This window comes from Sprattus sprattus (genome assembly GCF_963457725.1).
Source record: "Sprattus sprattus genome assembly, chromosome: 10".
Lineage (NCBI taxonomy): Eukaryota > Metazoa > Chordata > Actinopteri > Clupeiformes > Clupeidae > Sprattus > Sprattus sprattus.
In genome coordinates this window covers 11,793,670-11,808,669 of record NC_137908.1, presented here as the reverse complement: position 1 = coordinate 11,808,669, position 15,000 = coordinate 11,793,670, and the positions used below count along the sequence as shown (strand labels likewise).

General features: G+C 40.9%; 1 protein-coding gene across 2 annotated transcripts in view; it reads right to left on the bottom strand.

The window, feature by feature from the left end:
* Positions 1-12,648, bottom strand: part of snta1 (syntrophin, alpha 1) — a 30,201-nt gene extending 17,553 nt beyond the window's left edge. For both annotated transcript variants that reach the window (XR_013968804.1, XM_080846454.1), the window contains exons 1-2: positions 12,326-12,648; positions 2,017-2,202 (exon numbers count right to left, since the gene is read on the bottom strand). Coding sequence is in view for 1 of the 2 variants with exons in the window: in XM_080846454.1 (XP_080702580.1) it covers positions 2,017-2,202; positions 12,326-12,611 (472 nt within the window). In the remaining variant the exon portion in view is untranslated. The remainder of the gene's footprint in view (positions 1-2,016; positions 2,203-12,325) is intronic.
* Positions 12,649-15,000: the final 2,352 nt, after the last annotated feature.

Genomic DNA, 15,000 nt, shown 5'->3' with positions numbered 1-15,000 from the left:
CAAAACCATATCCCAAAATGTCCCAAAACTTTAAAGGGCTTAGAAATATTATGTTGGAAAAAGTGAGTTTGGGTTGGGCTGTACAGGGTGGTGTCCAGTACTTTTCCTGTTAATACTTGGCTTCATAAACTGGAAACTAACTGGAAACTGAGCTTATAGCCACACATTAACTTTTTCAAAATCTCTCTCCCCCCCCCTAGCCTGGCCGTTACCAGCCTGTGACTCCATTTCATTCCGTCTTTCAGTCTGGGCCAACCCAATGCATTTTGGTTTCCGAGATGGGCGGGTGCTTATCTTGAGGTTTAAAATCATTGGAGTTCCCTTAACCAATCAGCAACGTTTAGTAAGCATTCCGTAGATTAAACTCTTCCCAAAGCCAGTTGGGAGAAGAGCTACGACGTCCTTTCCAATCATAAAACTTACAAGAAAATACTCTTGTTCTCCTTTTAATTTTCTGATGTTCTCGAGAGTTGAGACAACTTTTCCGATAGCTTTTCATGTCTTTTCCTCCAAGGCGAGTTTTGCGTCACAGCTCTGAACTGTTCGCTGATTGGTCCTGCAAAATTTTGAGTTCTGGAGACGATTGTCAATGGGGTTGGGCCAGACTGAGTATGAGCTTGAAATCAATTCAGGCGGAAATACGTAGGCTGGTGTCACCAGGCTACCCCCCCCCCCCTCTCGCTCTCTCTTTTTGTGAGGCAGGGATCCATTGCCTTTACCCAGCATTGATTTTATGATGTAATCTCATATACTTTTATAGGTGATGGTTCATGAATGTGTGTGTGTGTGTGTGTGTGTGTGTGTGTGTGTGTGTGTGTGTGTGCAACAATCCTGTTGAAATCAAGGCTCTGATGCGATGAGGATTGGACAGCTACATATAAAAGAAAATATTAGTTTTTAAGTGCCTGTGCAAAATGTCTGCGCATGATGCTTTCCATTAATCTCTTTTCCCAATCCTACAGTAAAGAGAGAGTTACACGGGTACCCTTCCACTCATGTAAAGGACACCTTTCCTCCAATAACTTCCTTTAGATTTCTAAACCACTGCTTTATGGCAATCATTGTGTACCTGGGCCTTCACTCTTTTATCAGAGTATTCCGAGGGATTTTGGAAGCCTTGGAACCCATTCAATTATTTGGGGGATGTTTGCACATGCTTTTTATACCAGCAACCTCAAAGAAGACGCAATACCATTTAGAGCATACTCTCAATTGCAACAACGCAAGTAAACTCTGACCTGTATCCAATTCTACTTTTAGAATGGCATGGGTCACACATTCCACACAATACTTTTCATTACATGAAAATGGAAACTTATCTGAGCCAGGAAACACATTAGCAGACTACTGACACCTCTGCGTAGGCTGTGCCTACATACAGAGAATGTTTTTGCATTCACTATTGGCACATTGGGGTTAAGCTTACAACCTATTCAAAGAAGGACAGTTTGTAATTTGATATAGGCCCAACTACTGACGGCATACTATGATACTGTGGCATTGGTGAGTTGAAAAACTCAACATCGGAAAAGAAAGTCCTGAGAGATGGTAAGACTTCATCACAGTGTTCTCTGACATACAGATAATATGAAAGAGGAAGTTATGATTCCATGCTGTCTTATAAGTTCATCTTTGTGGGTTGTTGAAAGGGAACTTGCTCTAGGGGGGTTCAGGCCCTGAGCTCTGTCACGAACTTTGAAACTATTTTATTGATTTGGCGCTATATAAATAAAACTGAATTGAAATTAAATGAATTGAATTGAACTTTCAGTCCAAAATCAAACACCAGAGAAGTTGCTTAATTCTGAGGTCAAGAGACAATGAATGTAAACAAAACTGTAGGAAAAGATGCCCTCATAATTCAGATAATAATTTTAGGATTCTAGAGTGTCCCCAACGTGAAAAAAAAATAAAGGATGAGATTATCAGATGTTCCACTGAGTGGACTATGAGTCAAGTCTTGATCGTGGAGGGATCAGCTCGTCAGGGTATGAATGAAAGATGCTATTGCCTTACCCTCTAGGAGGACCTCCTTGCCCGTCTTCTTGAGGGCCTGCACTGCCTCGTCATGCGTGGCCTCTCTCAGGTCATTGCCATTGACAGACAAGATGGCGTCCCCAACGTACAGGGCCTCCGTCTGGTCTGCAGCCAGGCCTTTGAAGATTTTTGATATGAGGATGGGCATTTTGTTCTCTCTCCCCCCTGTGCAGAAAGAAAGATTCCAATTACATGAAATTGTTGTGACACTGTGAGAGAATTCCTTGGTTATTAGTCAATGAATCGTATCTTTTATCAGAATGAATGGACAGATTAACCCACTTTTTCATAGCAAAATATTGTGTTCAAAATGGAAGTGTCAGAAAAGTTCTCAAAAGCTCTAGGCTTAGAGGCTTAGACTCACCACAGTTTAAACAGGCAGATAATCTGTTCCCCTTTATAAATGATTTGTGATAACACATCTATTAATGTATCATTCCTTTTGTTATCAAGTCTGCATCGGATGTCAATGTTAGGTCAGCAAAAGGGTGTCCTCCTTTGACCTAGATTACAGTTTCCTGTCTTTGGTGTGACCTTTCGAGGAAATCTTCTTGCAAGCAGCTTAGTCGTATGATTTAACAGCATGCCTTTCATGATCTAAGCAGGCACAAACACATCTGATAATGCTGAGGTCTGGGCTCTGAAGTGAGCAGTTTACCGGTCTGAGAAAACTTGAGACAGATCTTGAAAAGGGAAGTTTTCCCCCAATCATATGTTAGATCAGTGGTTCTCAAACGTCTCACCGTGAGTACCACATCAGAAAATATTTGGCTTTCCAAGTACCACCACAATATGAGCTAAAAGTGTTATTACCTCACTGTAATGCCTGATCAGAAAAATGAGCATGTTGTTTTTTTATATATATTTAATGATTAATATCCAAGTCCAAGTGGGAAAACTGCCTGAGTACCACCAAGAGGGAGCCACCACAGTTTGAGAACCACTGTGTTAGATGGTATGGATGCATTAACATTTATTTGTAGTTTTAGTATTTAGGACAAAAAAAATCTAAAACCATGAAGTGCAGATGTCATGCATGACTGGCAACAGACATCTCTTTTTGTCTAGTTCTGTTTATTGGGAGATGCTCAGCTCAGCATCTTTTCGGCCTTACAAGTTGACCTTCTGACCATTCAAGTGTTCTTTATTCCTTACACTGAAATTTTTTTTTATAACGTTGGGGGAAGCATTAGCATTTTATTTTACAGCCTCGCTAGCTCTGGCCAAAAACACAATAAATGAACTTAATACATCTTCTTGGCAGATTTATTTTCAGATTTATTTTTCTATTTATATACCGGCTGTTTCATCTCTTCTTTCACAGGCAGCCTCTGAGTGGCATGACTTTCTTCTGTGACAGCAAACTCTTCCCTAATGAGTCCGGGGCTGTTGTTTTATGCTGCATTTGAGGACAATGACACTAATGGTATGTGCTATTACCAATTACGTTTATATAATTTCTGGCCTATGCTAACACTAGAAGTTCAATTAATATTCTGGTAAGATGTATGGATTCATAATGCCATCTGTGGTTATACTGATTAAAACATCCGATCAACTTTCTAGATATTTGATATCAGTTAACTGTAATCTGTCTTTAGTAGACCCTAGACTAGCCCATTTCTGCCTAAAACGCCTGCTAAAAACGCCTGTTAAATCCTATGCTATTCTATGAGAAAGTACCTCATTTCCTGAGGGTTTTCTGAGAAAACAGTAAGAATTGTCAACGTCTACAAAAACCTTAATATCTAAGCCTCTGTAGCACTTAGAAACATGAAATAAGAAGCATTGTGAAGGTAAGAACTGCAGGTTTTATTAAAACCTGCTCCCTGAGCACACAAACAACAATAACATTTGTAAAAAACTCTCAAACACACAAAAACAATATAAATCAATGATATAAAATACAATAAATACAATTTTCAAGTATGCAAACATTATGAGGGAGGGGAAGAGGGGGAGGGAGGGGGAAAGAGAAATGGGGAGGGAGGAGAGGAGAGGGATGGAGACATCCTGGGGTGGAGCTGGCCTCGCAGTTCACATGGAGCATGAAGCCATGGCGGGGTCAACGTTATCCTGGAGATGGAGATATCTGTAAAAACGTATGGCAAAGCATTCAATCATTGTATTATTATGAGACCCACCCTCTCAGCTGGTGCTAAGACAATGGCCTACTAGACTGTCTATAGGGTATAGGGGTTATAGGTGTTCATATGCCAATTGTTCAGGTCTCTTTGAGGCACAGACAGGGAGTACACATTCAAGTTGGATACACAATAAAGCTACACTAACAGAATAGTATATTTGCAGTTCCATCAATGTTATTTATAGTATTTATATTTATTCATAATTGTATTACTATTCATTATGATGTATTATGCTATACAGTTCTCCACGTTATTTTTCTTATCTAAAATCTTTGGACAAAAACGTCTGCTAAATGTAAATGCTATTTATTCATTATGCCATTATTGTATCTATAACTAACATTATTGCATGTATATATTATCAACCATCATCACCATTAGTAATCGCTATAGCACCACTATCATTACTGCCCATTCCGTTTTCTAAGAGAAGAGAACTCGGAAGATCGCACAAGAAAACAAAACATAAATAATTACCTCCAGATCATTGCCGGTTGTCCAGTCCACCTGGAATCCCTCCTCCTCTCCTTCCGTGCCCACAAAATCCCACTCCTGTGCCGTATCTAATGGATCCTCTGACACAGTCATTATCCTTCTCCCTCTCAGACTCAAATCCTTCAAAATCTATGTCGAAATCACTGACATCGCTATCAAAATACTCCATGTTCACTGCTACTTCTTCACTGCTACTTCTCGCTAGCCAGCATGGTATCACTGAAAACAAGCACAGAATATCGCGTGGCTATCTGATTGATTGACGTGATTTTCAGCCAACCAAAGTTCATTTTGGTGGTCATCTGATCTTTAGCAAAGCCTTAAGACCCATCCCATGTGTAATTTTAACCAACCAGAGTGAGTTATACGCTACATTCGTCATGAAAACAGCACGTGTACAAAATGCTGCGCTACGCAGCAACCGGCAGGAAAGCCTATGCTGCGCTACGCAGCAACCGGCAGGAAAGCCTATGCTGCGCTACGCAGCATCCGGCGCCAATGGGCTAGGGGGTGGCTTGAATGAAGAAGACTAACTGAGCTAGAGTATTAAGTCAGTTTCTTATAAATAACCTCAAAAAGGTGTAGAAGAAGGCAAGGCTGTTATAAAATGTCTTCACAAGACATTGGGGGAGTTTTTACGTTAGTTTGATATCTGTTAGTGATATGATGTAGCATATGAAGCAGACATTTTAGATAAGATGACATTTGGAAATCAAACATCATATCCATGTCTGCATTTGCTGGCGATTCAGGTCATGGCAACCCTCCAAAGCTTTAAGTAATTACTTAGATAGACAATTGGCAAACTTTTCTAAAATGAGAAGAAAAGAAATATTTGAATATCTCTTTCTATATTTCCTTTTTAGTGTGCCTTCAGATCAGTTTTCTTGCAGGAACTGCACTTTCTCTGTGTCCCTCAACAACACCGACAGCCAGAAGGTGCCATGCACTAACATGGGCTTCACAATGATGTCGTCATCAATACCAATTTACTCAGAGGTACTGTATATTTCCCACAATATCATCTCAGAGGTAAAGATGGGAGATTTCAGCAACTCTTTACATGTCAAACAAGACATCAAAGATAAAGAATGATGCTTTCAAGGACCTCATTCGCCTGGAAATGCTTTACATGATCAACAACAAGCTGAAGAATGTGACCAGAGGCTGGCTGCAGGGCCGGTAAACATCTCAGTGCTATGGCTAGATGGAAATCATATTGAAGACATTGAGCAATGAGCTTTCATTCCCCTTTTCCAATTTGACAAGTGTAAATCTGGCAAGGAATCAGCTCAGACACCTTGAAGAAGACAAGGCCATATTACACTTACCAAATGTATTGGAATTAGTCATTGGACACAACAGCTTGTGTAGTGTAGTTTCTGTAGGTCTCATAACCTGTCAACAACATCCTTTGCAAATACAGTAGATTGATTTATCTTTCAATCTGTTGGGGACATTTCAGTTGACAAATATCATCCCTTCAGACCTCAGTTACCTGGACCTCTTCTACTGAGGTCACAAAGGAGTGTTGCCATGGGTAGTTCAGGATCAGAGTGTCTGAACTCCATACAGACATTTAATGACTGAATAACGCAAATATGCAGATTTTTTTTAACAAAAGATCTGCATCCCTGTACAAAAGGTTTTTCACTTAAAACACACTTGTTTAAACCCTGCCACCAATTAACGTGAAATCAACTTTAGAGACAACGCAATATCCAACATGTCTCCACTTGCATTTTAAAGGTTAAATAAGGCGACTAGAAGTACTAAATGTGCAGTATAATCAAATAACTGAACTGAACAATACAGCACATGTGTTGCCATAACTGAGACTTCTTGACCAGTAACAAGATAAATCATCCGACCTATTTTTATTTCAGCAATCTAACGCAGTTGTAAAATCTGTGTCTTTACCACAAACATATTTCAGTGATTAAACTTCGTACCTCCCATAAACAAAATGGAAGGAGCTTTTACTTGGGATTAATAACTTCTGAAAGATATTTTCTTGACAATCAACCACACTTTGAGAAAGTTGGATTTACATGGCAATAACATACCTCAAGGAGGGGACTTTAGAGGACTGTGCTCTCTTAAAAGATTTTATGGGAATACAAAGTAAAAATAAACTTCAAATTAGATATCACAAAACAAAATTGCAGATCAAGGACTGCTCCTATGTATGCTATACCTAGAAGTCCTGAATTAAGCTAGCAATCACATATCATTAGACAGCCAGGAAATTAAAAACATCATCTATAATGTTGAAGTCACTAAGAGCTTTGGGTACTACCCATCTTCAAATCTTCTAAAAGGCCTGAACTTACTTTGAGGAGGAAACCTCAACATTCATTCCATGCATCCTGACACTTTTAAACACACTTCCAACCTTAGGTTCCTGGACCTCAAAAAGAATCTCCAAGGATGCATCCAATCCCTGGACTATCTGAACTTCACCTATCACAAAATCGCCTTCCATTATAAACCTTTCTACTTGGTACGAAACTGTCTCAGTTCAGTTTTTAAAGCCACTGATAATCATCTTCAGGGAATCAACCAGACTTTAGTCTCTTCCTCGACTGAGGTACCTTCAAAAAACCCAGTTTCTTTTGACTGTTGCAGTGCATGGTCCCTCGATTGGGCCGAAAACACTAATTTCACCCAGCTCATAAACATGAATAAATACAAATATAGCTATCCCTCAGCCAACTGGAAGTTTTCAACACAGACTATGGTACCATGATCTTTGAATTAATTCACTTTCTCCGCAGCTACTCACTGGTGATTCTAATGCTGTTGATTTCCTTTTACAACTTCCTACGATGGTGGCTGGTTTATGCACACTACCTTTTCTTAGCCGTCGTATATGACAGTAAGAGGCAGCAGAGGCCGCACCAATATGGCTTCCAGTACAATGCCTCCATTTCCTACAACTTCCTGGATGAGTTATGGCTCTTTAGGGAACTACTGCCCAATCTGGAAGCCGACCAAGAATGGAGGCTGCGTCTACACACCATCGAGCCAGGCAAGCCTATCACTGACAACATTGTTGACAGCATGCACAGCAGCTGAAAGAGCATCTGTGTGATAGCACAAAGCTGTTTTATGAGGGAGAGGTGCTCCAGAGATATTCAGGTAACTAGCTTCCAATTGTTTGATGAGCAAAACGACACGCTGATCCTGGTCTTCCTGGAGGATATTACGGCCTCCCAGCTTTCCCTGCATCACAGGATGCGCAAGCTGGTAAAGAAGTGCACCTATCTCACCTGGCCCACACCTGGAGAGGATATGAGCGTCTTCTGGCAGAAACTAAAAATGTCTATGAACATCAAGAAAGGTGAAGATCCTATTCTCTCGGGACAGGATCATTAGATTTGCTTGCCTCGCCTTCCATACCGCGTGTCAGCTGAGTAATATGAAACTAAAATCTTAGAGACCAAAAGGCATACAATGTGAATTGGTATATAATATTGTGTACGTATTGTCAAATAAGCTATTTTCAACTAACTGTTTACAGGATTGCATTGAAGTATATGAATAAATGTTTGAATAGCTAACATTTACAATAATACTACATGTAATAACATTAATGATAATAACTGCTCACAATTTTTACCAATCATTTCAACTGGAACTATGGTCAATGGACACTTGGTCCCGAAGGGTTTGTCTTGTAGAGTTTTATATTTAACCTATATGGAAATTAATTACATTAAGGTTGGAAGCATAACTTTCTCCTTATTTGGGTAAATATACATATTATTCCTGAAACAGTAATGGTGGAAAAACAGAGAATAAAACACACTGTGTAAAACACTGTAGCTAAATATTGTGAGACAATGCAGTCTGATAGGAGAGATTCTCACATGTTACTCCAAGACCAAGTTCAGCAAGCAGATAAATGAACTATCTTCCGCATGAGGATCGTGGGGCATACTGTCAATACTAGCAAGAGATTGGGTGTCTCCAGAATGAGAAATGTCTGGGTGAGCCGATTAAATCACATTTATTTCAAATCCGTCTCAGAACAACTGACACACTGGTGGTGATTCATGAAAGAGGCCATCATTTTAATTCACGCTGTGCCTTTCCGGAGGTTGGGCAGGGCTGCCTTAATAAAAACCTGAAGTACTGACACTAAATGCCATGTGCATTCCAATCACTGTGACTTGCGGTACACACACACACACTCACACTCACACACACACACACACACACACACACACACACACACACACACACACACACACACACACACACACACACACACACACACACACACACACACACACACGCTGTCCCCATCTCAGAGTCAAGAGGATGTTCAACCTCTTCCTGAACTGCTGAACGGTCACGAGTGCCAACATGACATTAATCATAAGGGATGCAAAACATATTTAAAGGTATTGCGGTAAAATTAAGGTTTAAGATTAAAGTTCATGACCAATGAGACTTTATTGGCCTAAATTGTCGAGATGGAGGAGGTGATCATGGATGCCCCATCTAAAGTCACAGATGCTTTTAAATCAAAATCAGTGTTTAAGCTCTTCCTGTGAGGACACATGGAAATATATTGATGTGCTTACATTATTTTGTATCATTTTACGCTGTAAAACCTGCCCCTGGATATGTACTCTGTCTTTGTCTCAGTAAATTCAAATGGCATATGTGACACATTCTATCAATAAAGTATATGTACTGTATACTATAAAGAAATGTATTCTAATGAACAATCAAATGATTATCATACTAGCTGGTAGACAAACACTTCACTGTGTATTACACAGAACATACTATGAGCTCACACTGTTTCATGTTTTTGGAAATATAAGCCATATTATATATTATATATAATGCTATAAGCCATAGTACAGTGATGCAGTGTCCTGCAGGGTCCAGATGAAAACACTTCAGTCTTTAAGTGTTAAATGAAAGCTAAGCCAACGTAGCTCCATCAAGCCTAACAATAGTTTTCAGAGGAAATGAAACAGGTTTTCATTAAACATGAAAGCCCCCCAAAGTATTAAATGAACATCTGGTGTTTGAAGGTTTGCAAAGGTTACCTTGAGCATCTGACATGAAATACCACAATGTTCCGCCATTCGGCAGACAGCAGTGATCCTTATCAAAGATTTACACCTGCCCCCCCGTTCTCACCTCTACATGCACGTCTGTGTGTTTCCAAGAATAAGGTAAAACTGCCTCATTTCCAAGACTTACAACTTAAGAGTGCTAGCAGAGATCTTACAGTGAGCTAATTAAGCATAAGCTCATTTGTGCAGGCATTACTCTGGACGAAGCTGGCCCCTGACCTTTTATCAGCAGTGGCGACACATGAGAGACAGTGTCTGTTAATCTCCAGATACCAGTCTGCATAGTATGACCCCACAAATGAGAGCTCCATCAATCAAGGCTCTCCATTAAATGTCCTCTGATGGACACTGGACAACCATGCCAGTAAGTCAGGGACACCAGCTAGTGTTAGCGCAATATCTTCTGCGGCTAAATCCACAGTATACTAGCCAGTAGCATTGGATCCCACTGCGTGCCTACACACTTTGGCAAAGATGATTGGAATTATTTGTGCTGCATCAAATTTCACCTACGATTTACACTGTGAAAAGTGGCTACCACCACACATGCCCACAGATGATACCACTTATATGTGACTTACTATAGAACTAGTCCAACCTTTCAAAGCCAGAATAATCCTTTAGTGTGGAGGCTGTCAGTCAGCCAGCTGGACAAACATACAAGCATCCTAGCACTATTCTTGACCTTTAAGATAAGGACAAATAACTTGGTCAAGGCTGTATATGTGAATGGAGGTTAAATGAAATACTGTCTGGCTGGCTGGCTGGCTGGCTATCAACAGTGTGGTTTTTAGACATATTTATGTTATGGTCTGTCAGTAAATCCTGCTTACTTCACAAAGATTTATAGATTTGTTCTCCACTAAACATGACCAAATACAGGATTGTGTGGAAATAGATGGTAGAGCACTGTATGTGATAGAAGAGACTACAGTTGAACAGCTATCTATGCAATCCTAGCACTGCTACTACCCATCGAGAAGTTTGTGTCACTGCTATCGGCTGCATCTGTAGAAAGGCAAGGGCAGCCCATAACACAAGCAAATATAGCCATGCAACTACACTTTGGACTCAAGACAAGGTCGTATTCGCCACTCACATATTCTCCCAATATCACCTCACCACAGCCTCTCTCTCTCTCTCTCTCTCTCTATTCTGCTCTCTCCCCACATGCAAGGGGTGGGCTCCCCTAAAATAAACATCACCGTTTTGCTTCTCCTCTCTGCTCCCCTATGCGAGGCCAACGACTATGGTAGGCCGGGTAGTTCTCTGGTCAGCTGTTGGTTTGGCAGTGTCAGCTGCACCCCCCCCCCCCCCCTCCACAACCCCCCCTCCCTGTGACACCTCGCACAGCAGTGACTCTCCCTGAGAGACTTTGCTACCACCCACACTGTTGATTTAAGCTCTCCTGTTTCACTTGGGACACAGCTGTCATTTAACTGCAGCAGTGTCACTGCTCCGCTCCACCACCTTCTCCAGACATCAACTCAGACCAGGCCCTTTGGCTACTCTGGTCCAATTCATTTATACTCTGAATAAAATGAGGTGAGGCCAAAAGAGATCTCACTGTGGGGTGTGCTTGTCATGGAAATATACACAAAGTCCCAAACACTGGTGTGCAGGCCTCAGGCAGTCCTGACAATATAAACTGTGGAAAAAGTACTTGTTCACTGAGATTGCCAAATTCAGATTACAACAGTCAAGTGAACTCATACTATTTGAGGCAAACTTTAAGGGGCTTCATTGAAAATGTAATGACACCATCACATTACCACAATAGATAGGCAAAATATTAGCACCCACACACACACACGCACCCACACACACACAGATCCTCATTCTGACTTATTCATTCTGACCTAAAACTAAAAAGGTGTAATTCATGCTGTTTTGAAGGATGTCCTTGCTGGGAGGTCTGAGAAAGCTACCTGTTCTCCAACTGCAACCATGCCTGTGCAGTTACACGCATAAGGAAAGGTCGGGAGACTAGATGCAGAGATATAGCCTGAATTCCTTATTGATATACCTGTTTGTATACCCTGAGGCGACAGAAACTCTTCCTGCCACGCAGTCTATACATGAAGATGTCAACTGAACAAAGCTGAGGTGAAGTTATTTAAGGTTCAGTGGGGCTACGGTGATTTTACTGGTTCACATAGCGCTGAAACGCTCTATGGACGCCTTGTGGGAGGAAAACACATTAAGCATGAACAACATTGTTATACGAAATCGTTACTAAATTCTGTTCACAGCCAAACTCTTAGAGGAGTTTATGTTCAGAACATACCTAACCGTTGAGTTCCTGGGCTTCCTAGTTAAAATATTATACAGAGAACTTCCTCTTCAGTAACTGTCCGATAACTGTCAAGGCATTACAGAGATACACAGACAGCTCGATAGATAGAGACCAAATTAGTGTCTTGAACAAAGCTTGACCAAGTTGTACCGAAGAGTGGAACGCTCCATTTTGTAGTGAAGACGGCAACTGAAGTTGGTTCTTCACAGTGTAAGACGTGTCAATTCATTTCAACCCTTAATTCGTCTTACCTTTAATACTGATTCCCAGACCTCCTACGTCTTGCTTGGTCACACGCACCGTGCGCTTTACGTTGGTGATGGTCTCCGGGACCGGAGACGAAGCAAGGTTGGCCGGGTCACCGTTGACTGCCCCGGCAGGCACAGGGGCGGATTTCGCGGCTTCATCTCCTCCAACTTCCGAGGGAGCTAATGTCAGTGTTTCTCCGCTTAAAGTAGCTAGAACGCGGATCCAACGGTCCACAGTGATACGAAGTTCTAACAGTCCACTTTTCTGTGCCTTCATCGCGGCAGCCATGTTCAACGCATTCCTGAAATACCACTTGACGAGCTGGCAGTCCTGTAAAGAGATAGGGGTGGGGAGAGATGCCAAGAGATACAGCCCCCTCCTCCAACTCTCTCAATCTCTTCCCCTCTCTCTCTTTCTCGGTTTCTCTCACGCTCCCCATACAATCTTCACTTATAGGTATTCGACCATAGAATGAATGACTTAATTTATTCAGGAAACTCTTTCTATATTTTCATAGGATAAATACCGTATATTTTGTGAAACAAGTAACAGACGATTTTATTTAGGAAGTCTATTGGTGGTATTGTGTTTTTACCAGATACATTATGGAGTCTTACTGGCTGGTACCCCTTAGTTTTTTTTTGACTATTTCTCTTATTTGAGTCTTGAGTCAGTAATCCCCTACATCCTGTAAAAGAAGAAGTTTTAGGGCACTTGATATCTATAGATGTTGTTTATTCTCCTAATAAAAAGTGACCAAACTATTTTTAATTGCCAAACGACTCATAACAAAGACATGGATTGTTTTACGTTGTAATTCTTCCCTGTTTTTTCAAAAGTATGTGTTTGTTTGTGAGTATGTGACTTTAAATAAGACCGTCAGTGAGAGAGAGTGAAAGAAAGCGAGAGAGATAGAGATGGCACTTAACTGCAAATGAGCAAAGTGTTTGTTTATACAAAGATCAATCTGGTCTCCCTCTTCAAAATGCACTTACAAAGCAAAAGGAACTGCAAATTCCAAAGCAGTGAGATGAGAAATCCCAAAGCAGAAAATACATGAACACACCCTACAGCCTGCACACACTCATATCCCATATCCCAGCTCTCTCTCTCTCTCTCTCTCTCTCTCTCTCTCTCTCTCTCTCTCTCTCTCTCTCTCTCTCTCTCACACACACACACACTCTCTCGCTCTCTCTCTTTGTGTGTGTGTGTATGTGTGTGTGTTTTATATTAAGTCCTCTCTACATCAGAACTTAGTACTGATCATTGATTATTTTGCTGAGTGACATTTCACACACTAGTGCACTACCCACAAATAACAAACAAACATGTTGTTACCTCAGGACTCCGGAGTTGCATATAACTTTATTTATTAAACAACAATAACAAGATTGTCGGGCTTACCCAAGTCTTGTCAGGCCAGAGAGAGGCACGGCCCCTCTCTAAGAGAGAGAGGGAGACCGGGCTCACTCCCAGACAGCACCAGGCGAGAGAGAAGCAATATTAAACACATCACACAAGGTTTATATAAGTAAGCGTTCTCCTACGCAAAAAACTCTGTCAGCAGGGATAACCGTGTCGTGGTTCTCTGACGTCCGAGGTCATCTTTCTATGTGTTCTGTCTTGCAAGGACATCAGTTTTAGGTCGGAAGAAGCACCGTTTTTATCACCTCTGGTCCCAACATGCTCTCGCACATATGCAGACTAAGTGGCACCCAATAATCTAAGTTACACACACAGAGAAACACAGAAAAGCCATGTTCCTGCTTACATAAGCATATGATTCATACAAGGTCATTATTAATACAAGGCACTTGATTAATACATTCTTAAGTCAGTAACAGTGTTTCGAATTATCTCTGTCACATGTGGAAGGAGAAAACTCGTCAAAATCTATTCATTTTAACATGCTCAAGGGCTCGCTAGACGTTGGTGGGCCCTTTTTTCATTGATTGGCAACTGGCAAAGTCCATCGCACATTAACTAAAAGCTAGATTAATAACTTTGCAAAATAATTTTGCTAATTAAATACCATGAGCAAGATCCTAAGTGCAAACATTGGGTGGGTCAGTGCAAGGCTTCCACACGCCACACAATAGCTTGACAGACTTTGCTCATTGTGCGACAGACTCTGCTAGTTGCCTGTTGTTTGATTGTTGCCCATCAATGGAATAAGGGCCTGATGTGTGACCAAGTATAGCTTCTTGCAGTATACAGGATTAGCTCTCTCAGATTCCTTGTAAACTCTTACCACATTGCAGTGGTTCTGCTGAGAGCCTCAATGGCAGTACAATTATGAATCACCTTGGTACAAGATCAGACAATCACAATCACAGTATGATTATTTGTTCATAGAATACCAAACAAGAACTTAAGTAATGACCTTAATCTACATTACCTGGTTGAAGTTTGTAATTGTATTTCACAGCAGGTATGGTCTGAATGGTGAATGGAAGGTCTGAATGCTATAAGTATTGCAATTCATCTATTACAAACAGCAATTATTTCAGTTAATGGTGTAAGTTAAAAGCACCACAATCTTTGGCAAAACCCATTTCTTTATTATAAAAGCCAATGTCTCCCCCTTGTGGTGAAGTTTATTATTTACATTCAGAGATGGTGTTGTTGCATCTCTGTCATTGAACAGTGGGTGTCGCTGTTGTAGCAGTGTCTTCTG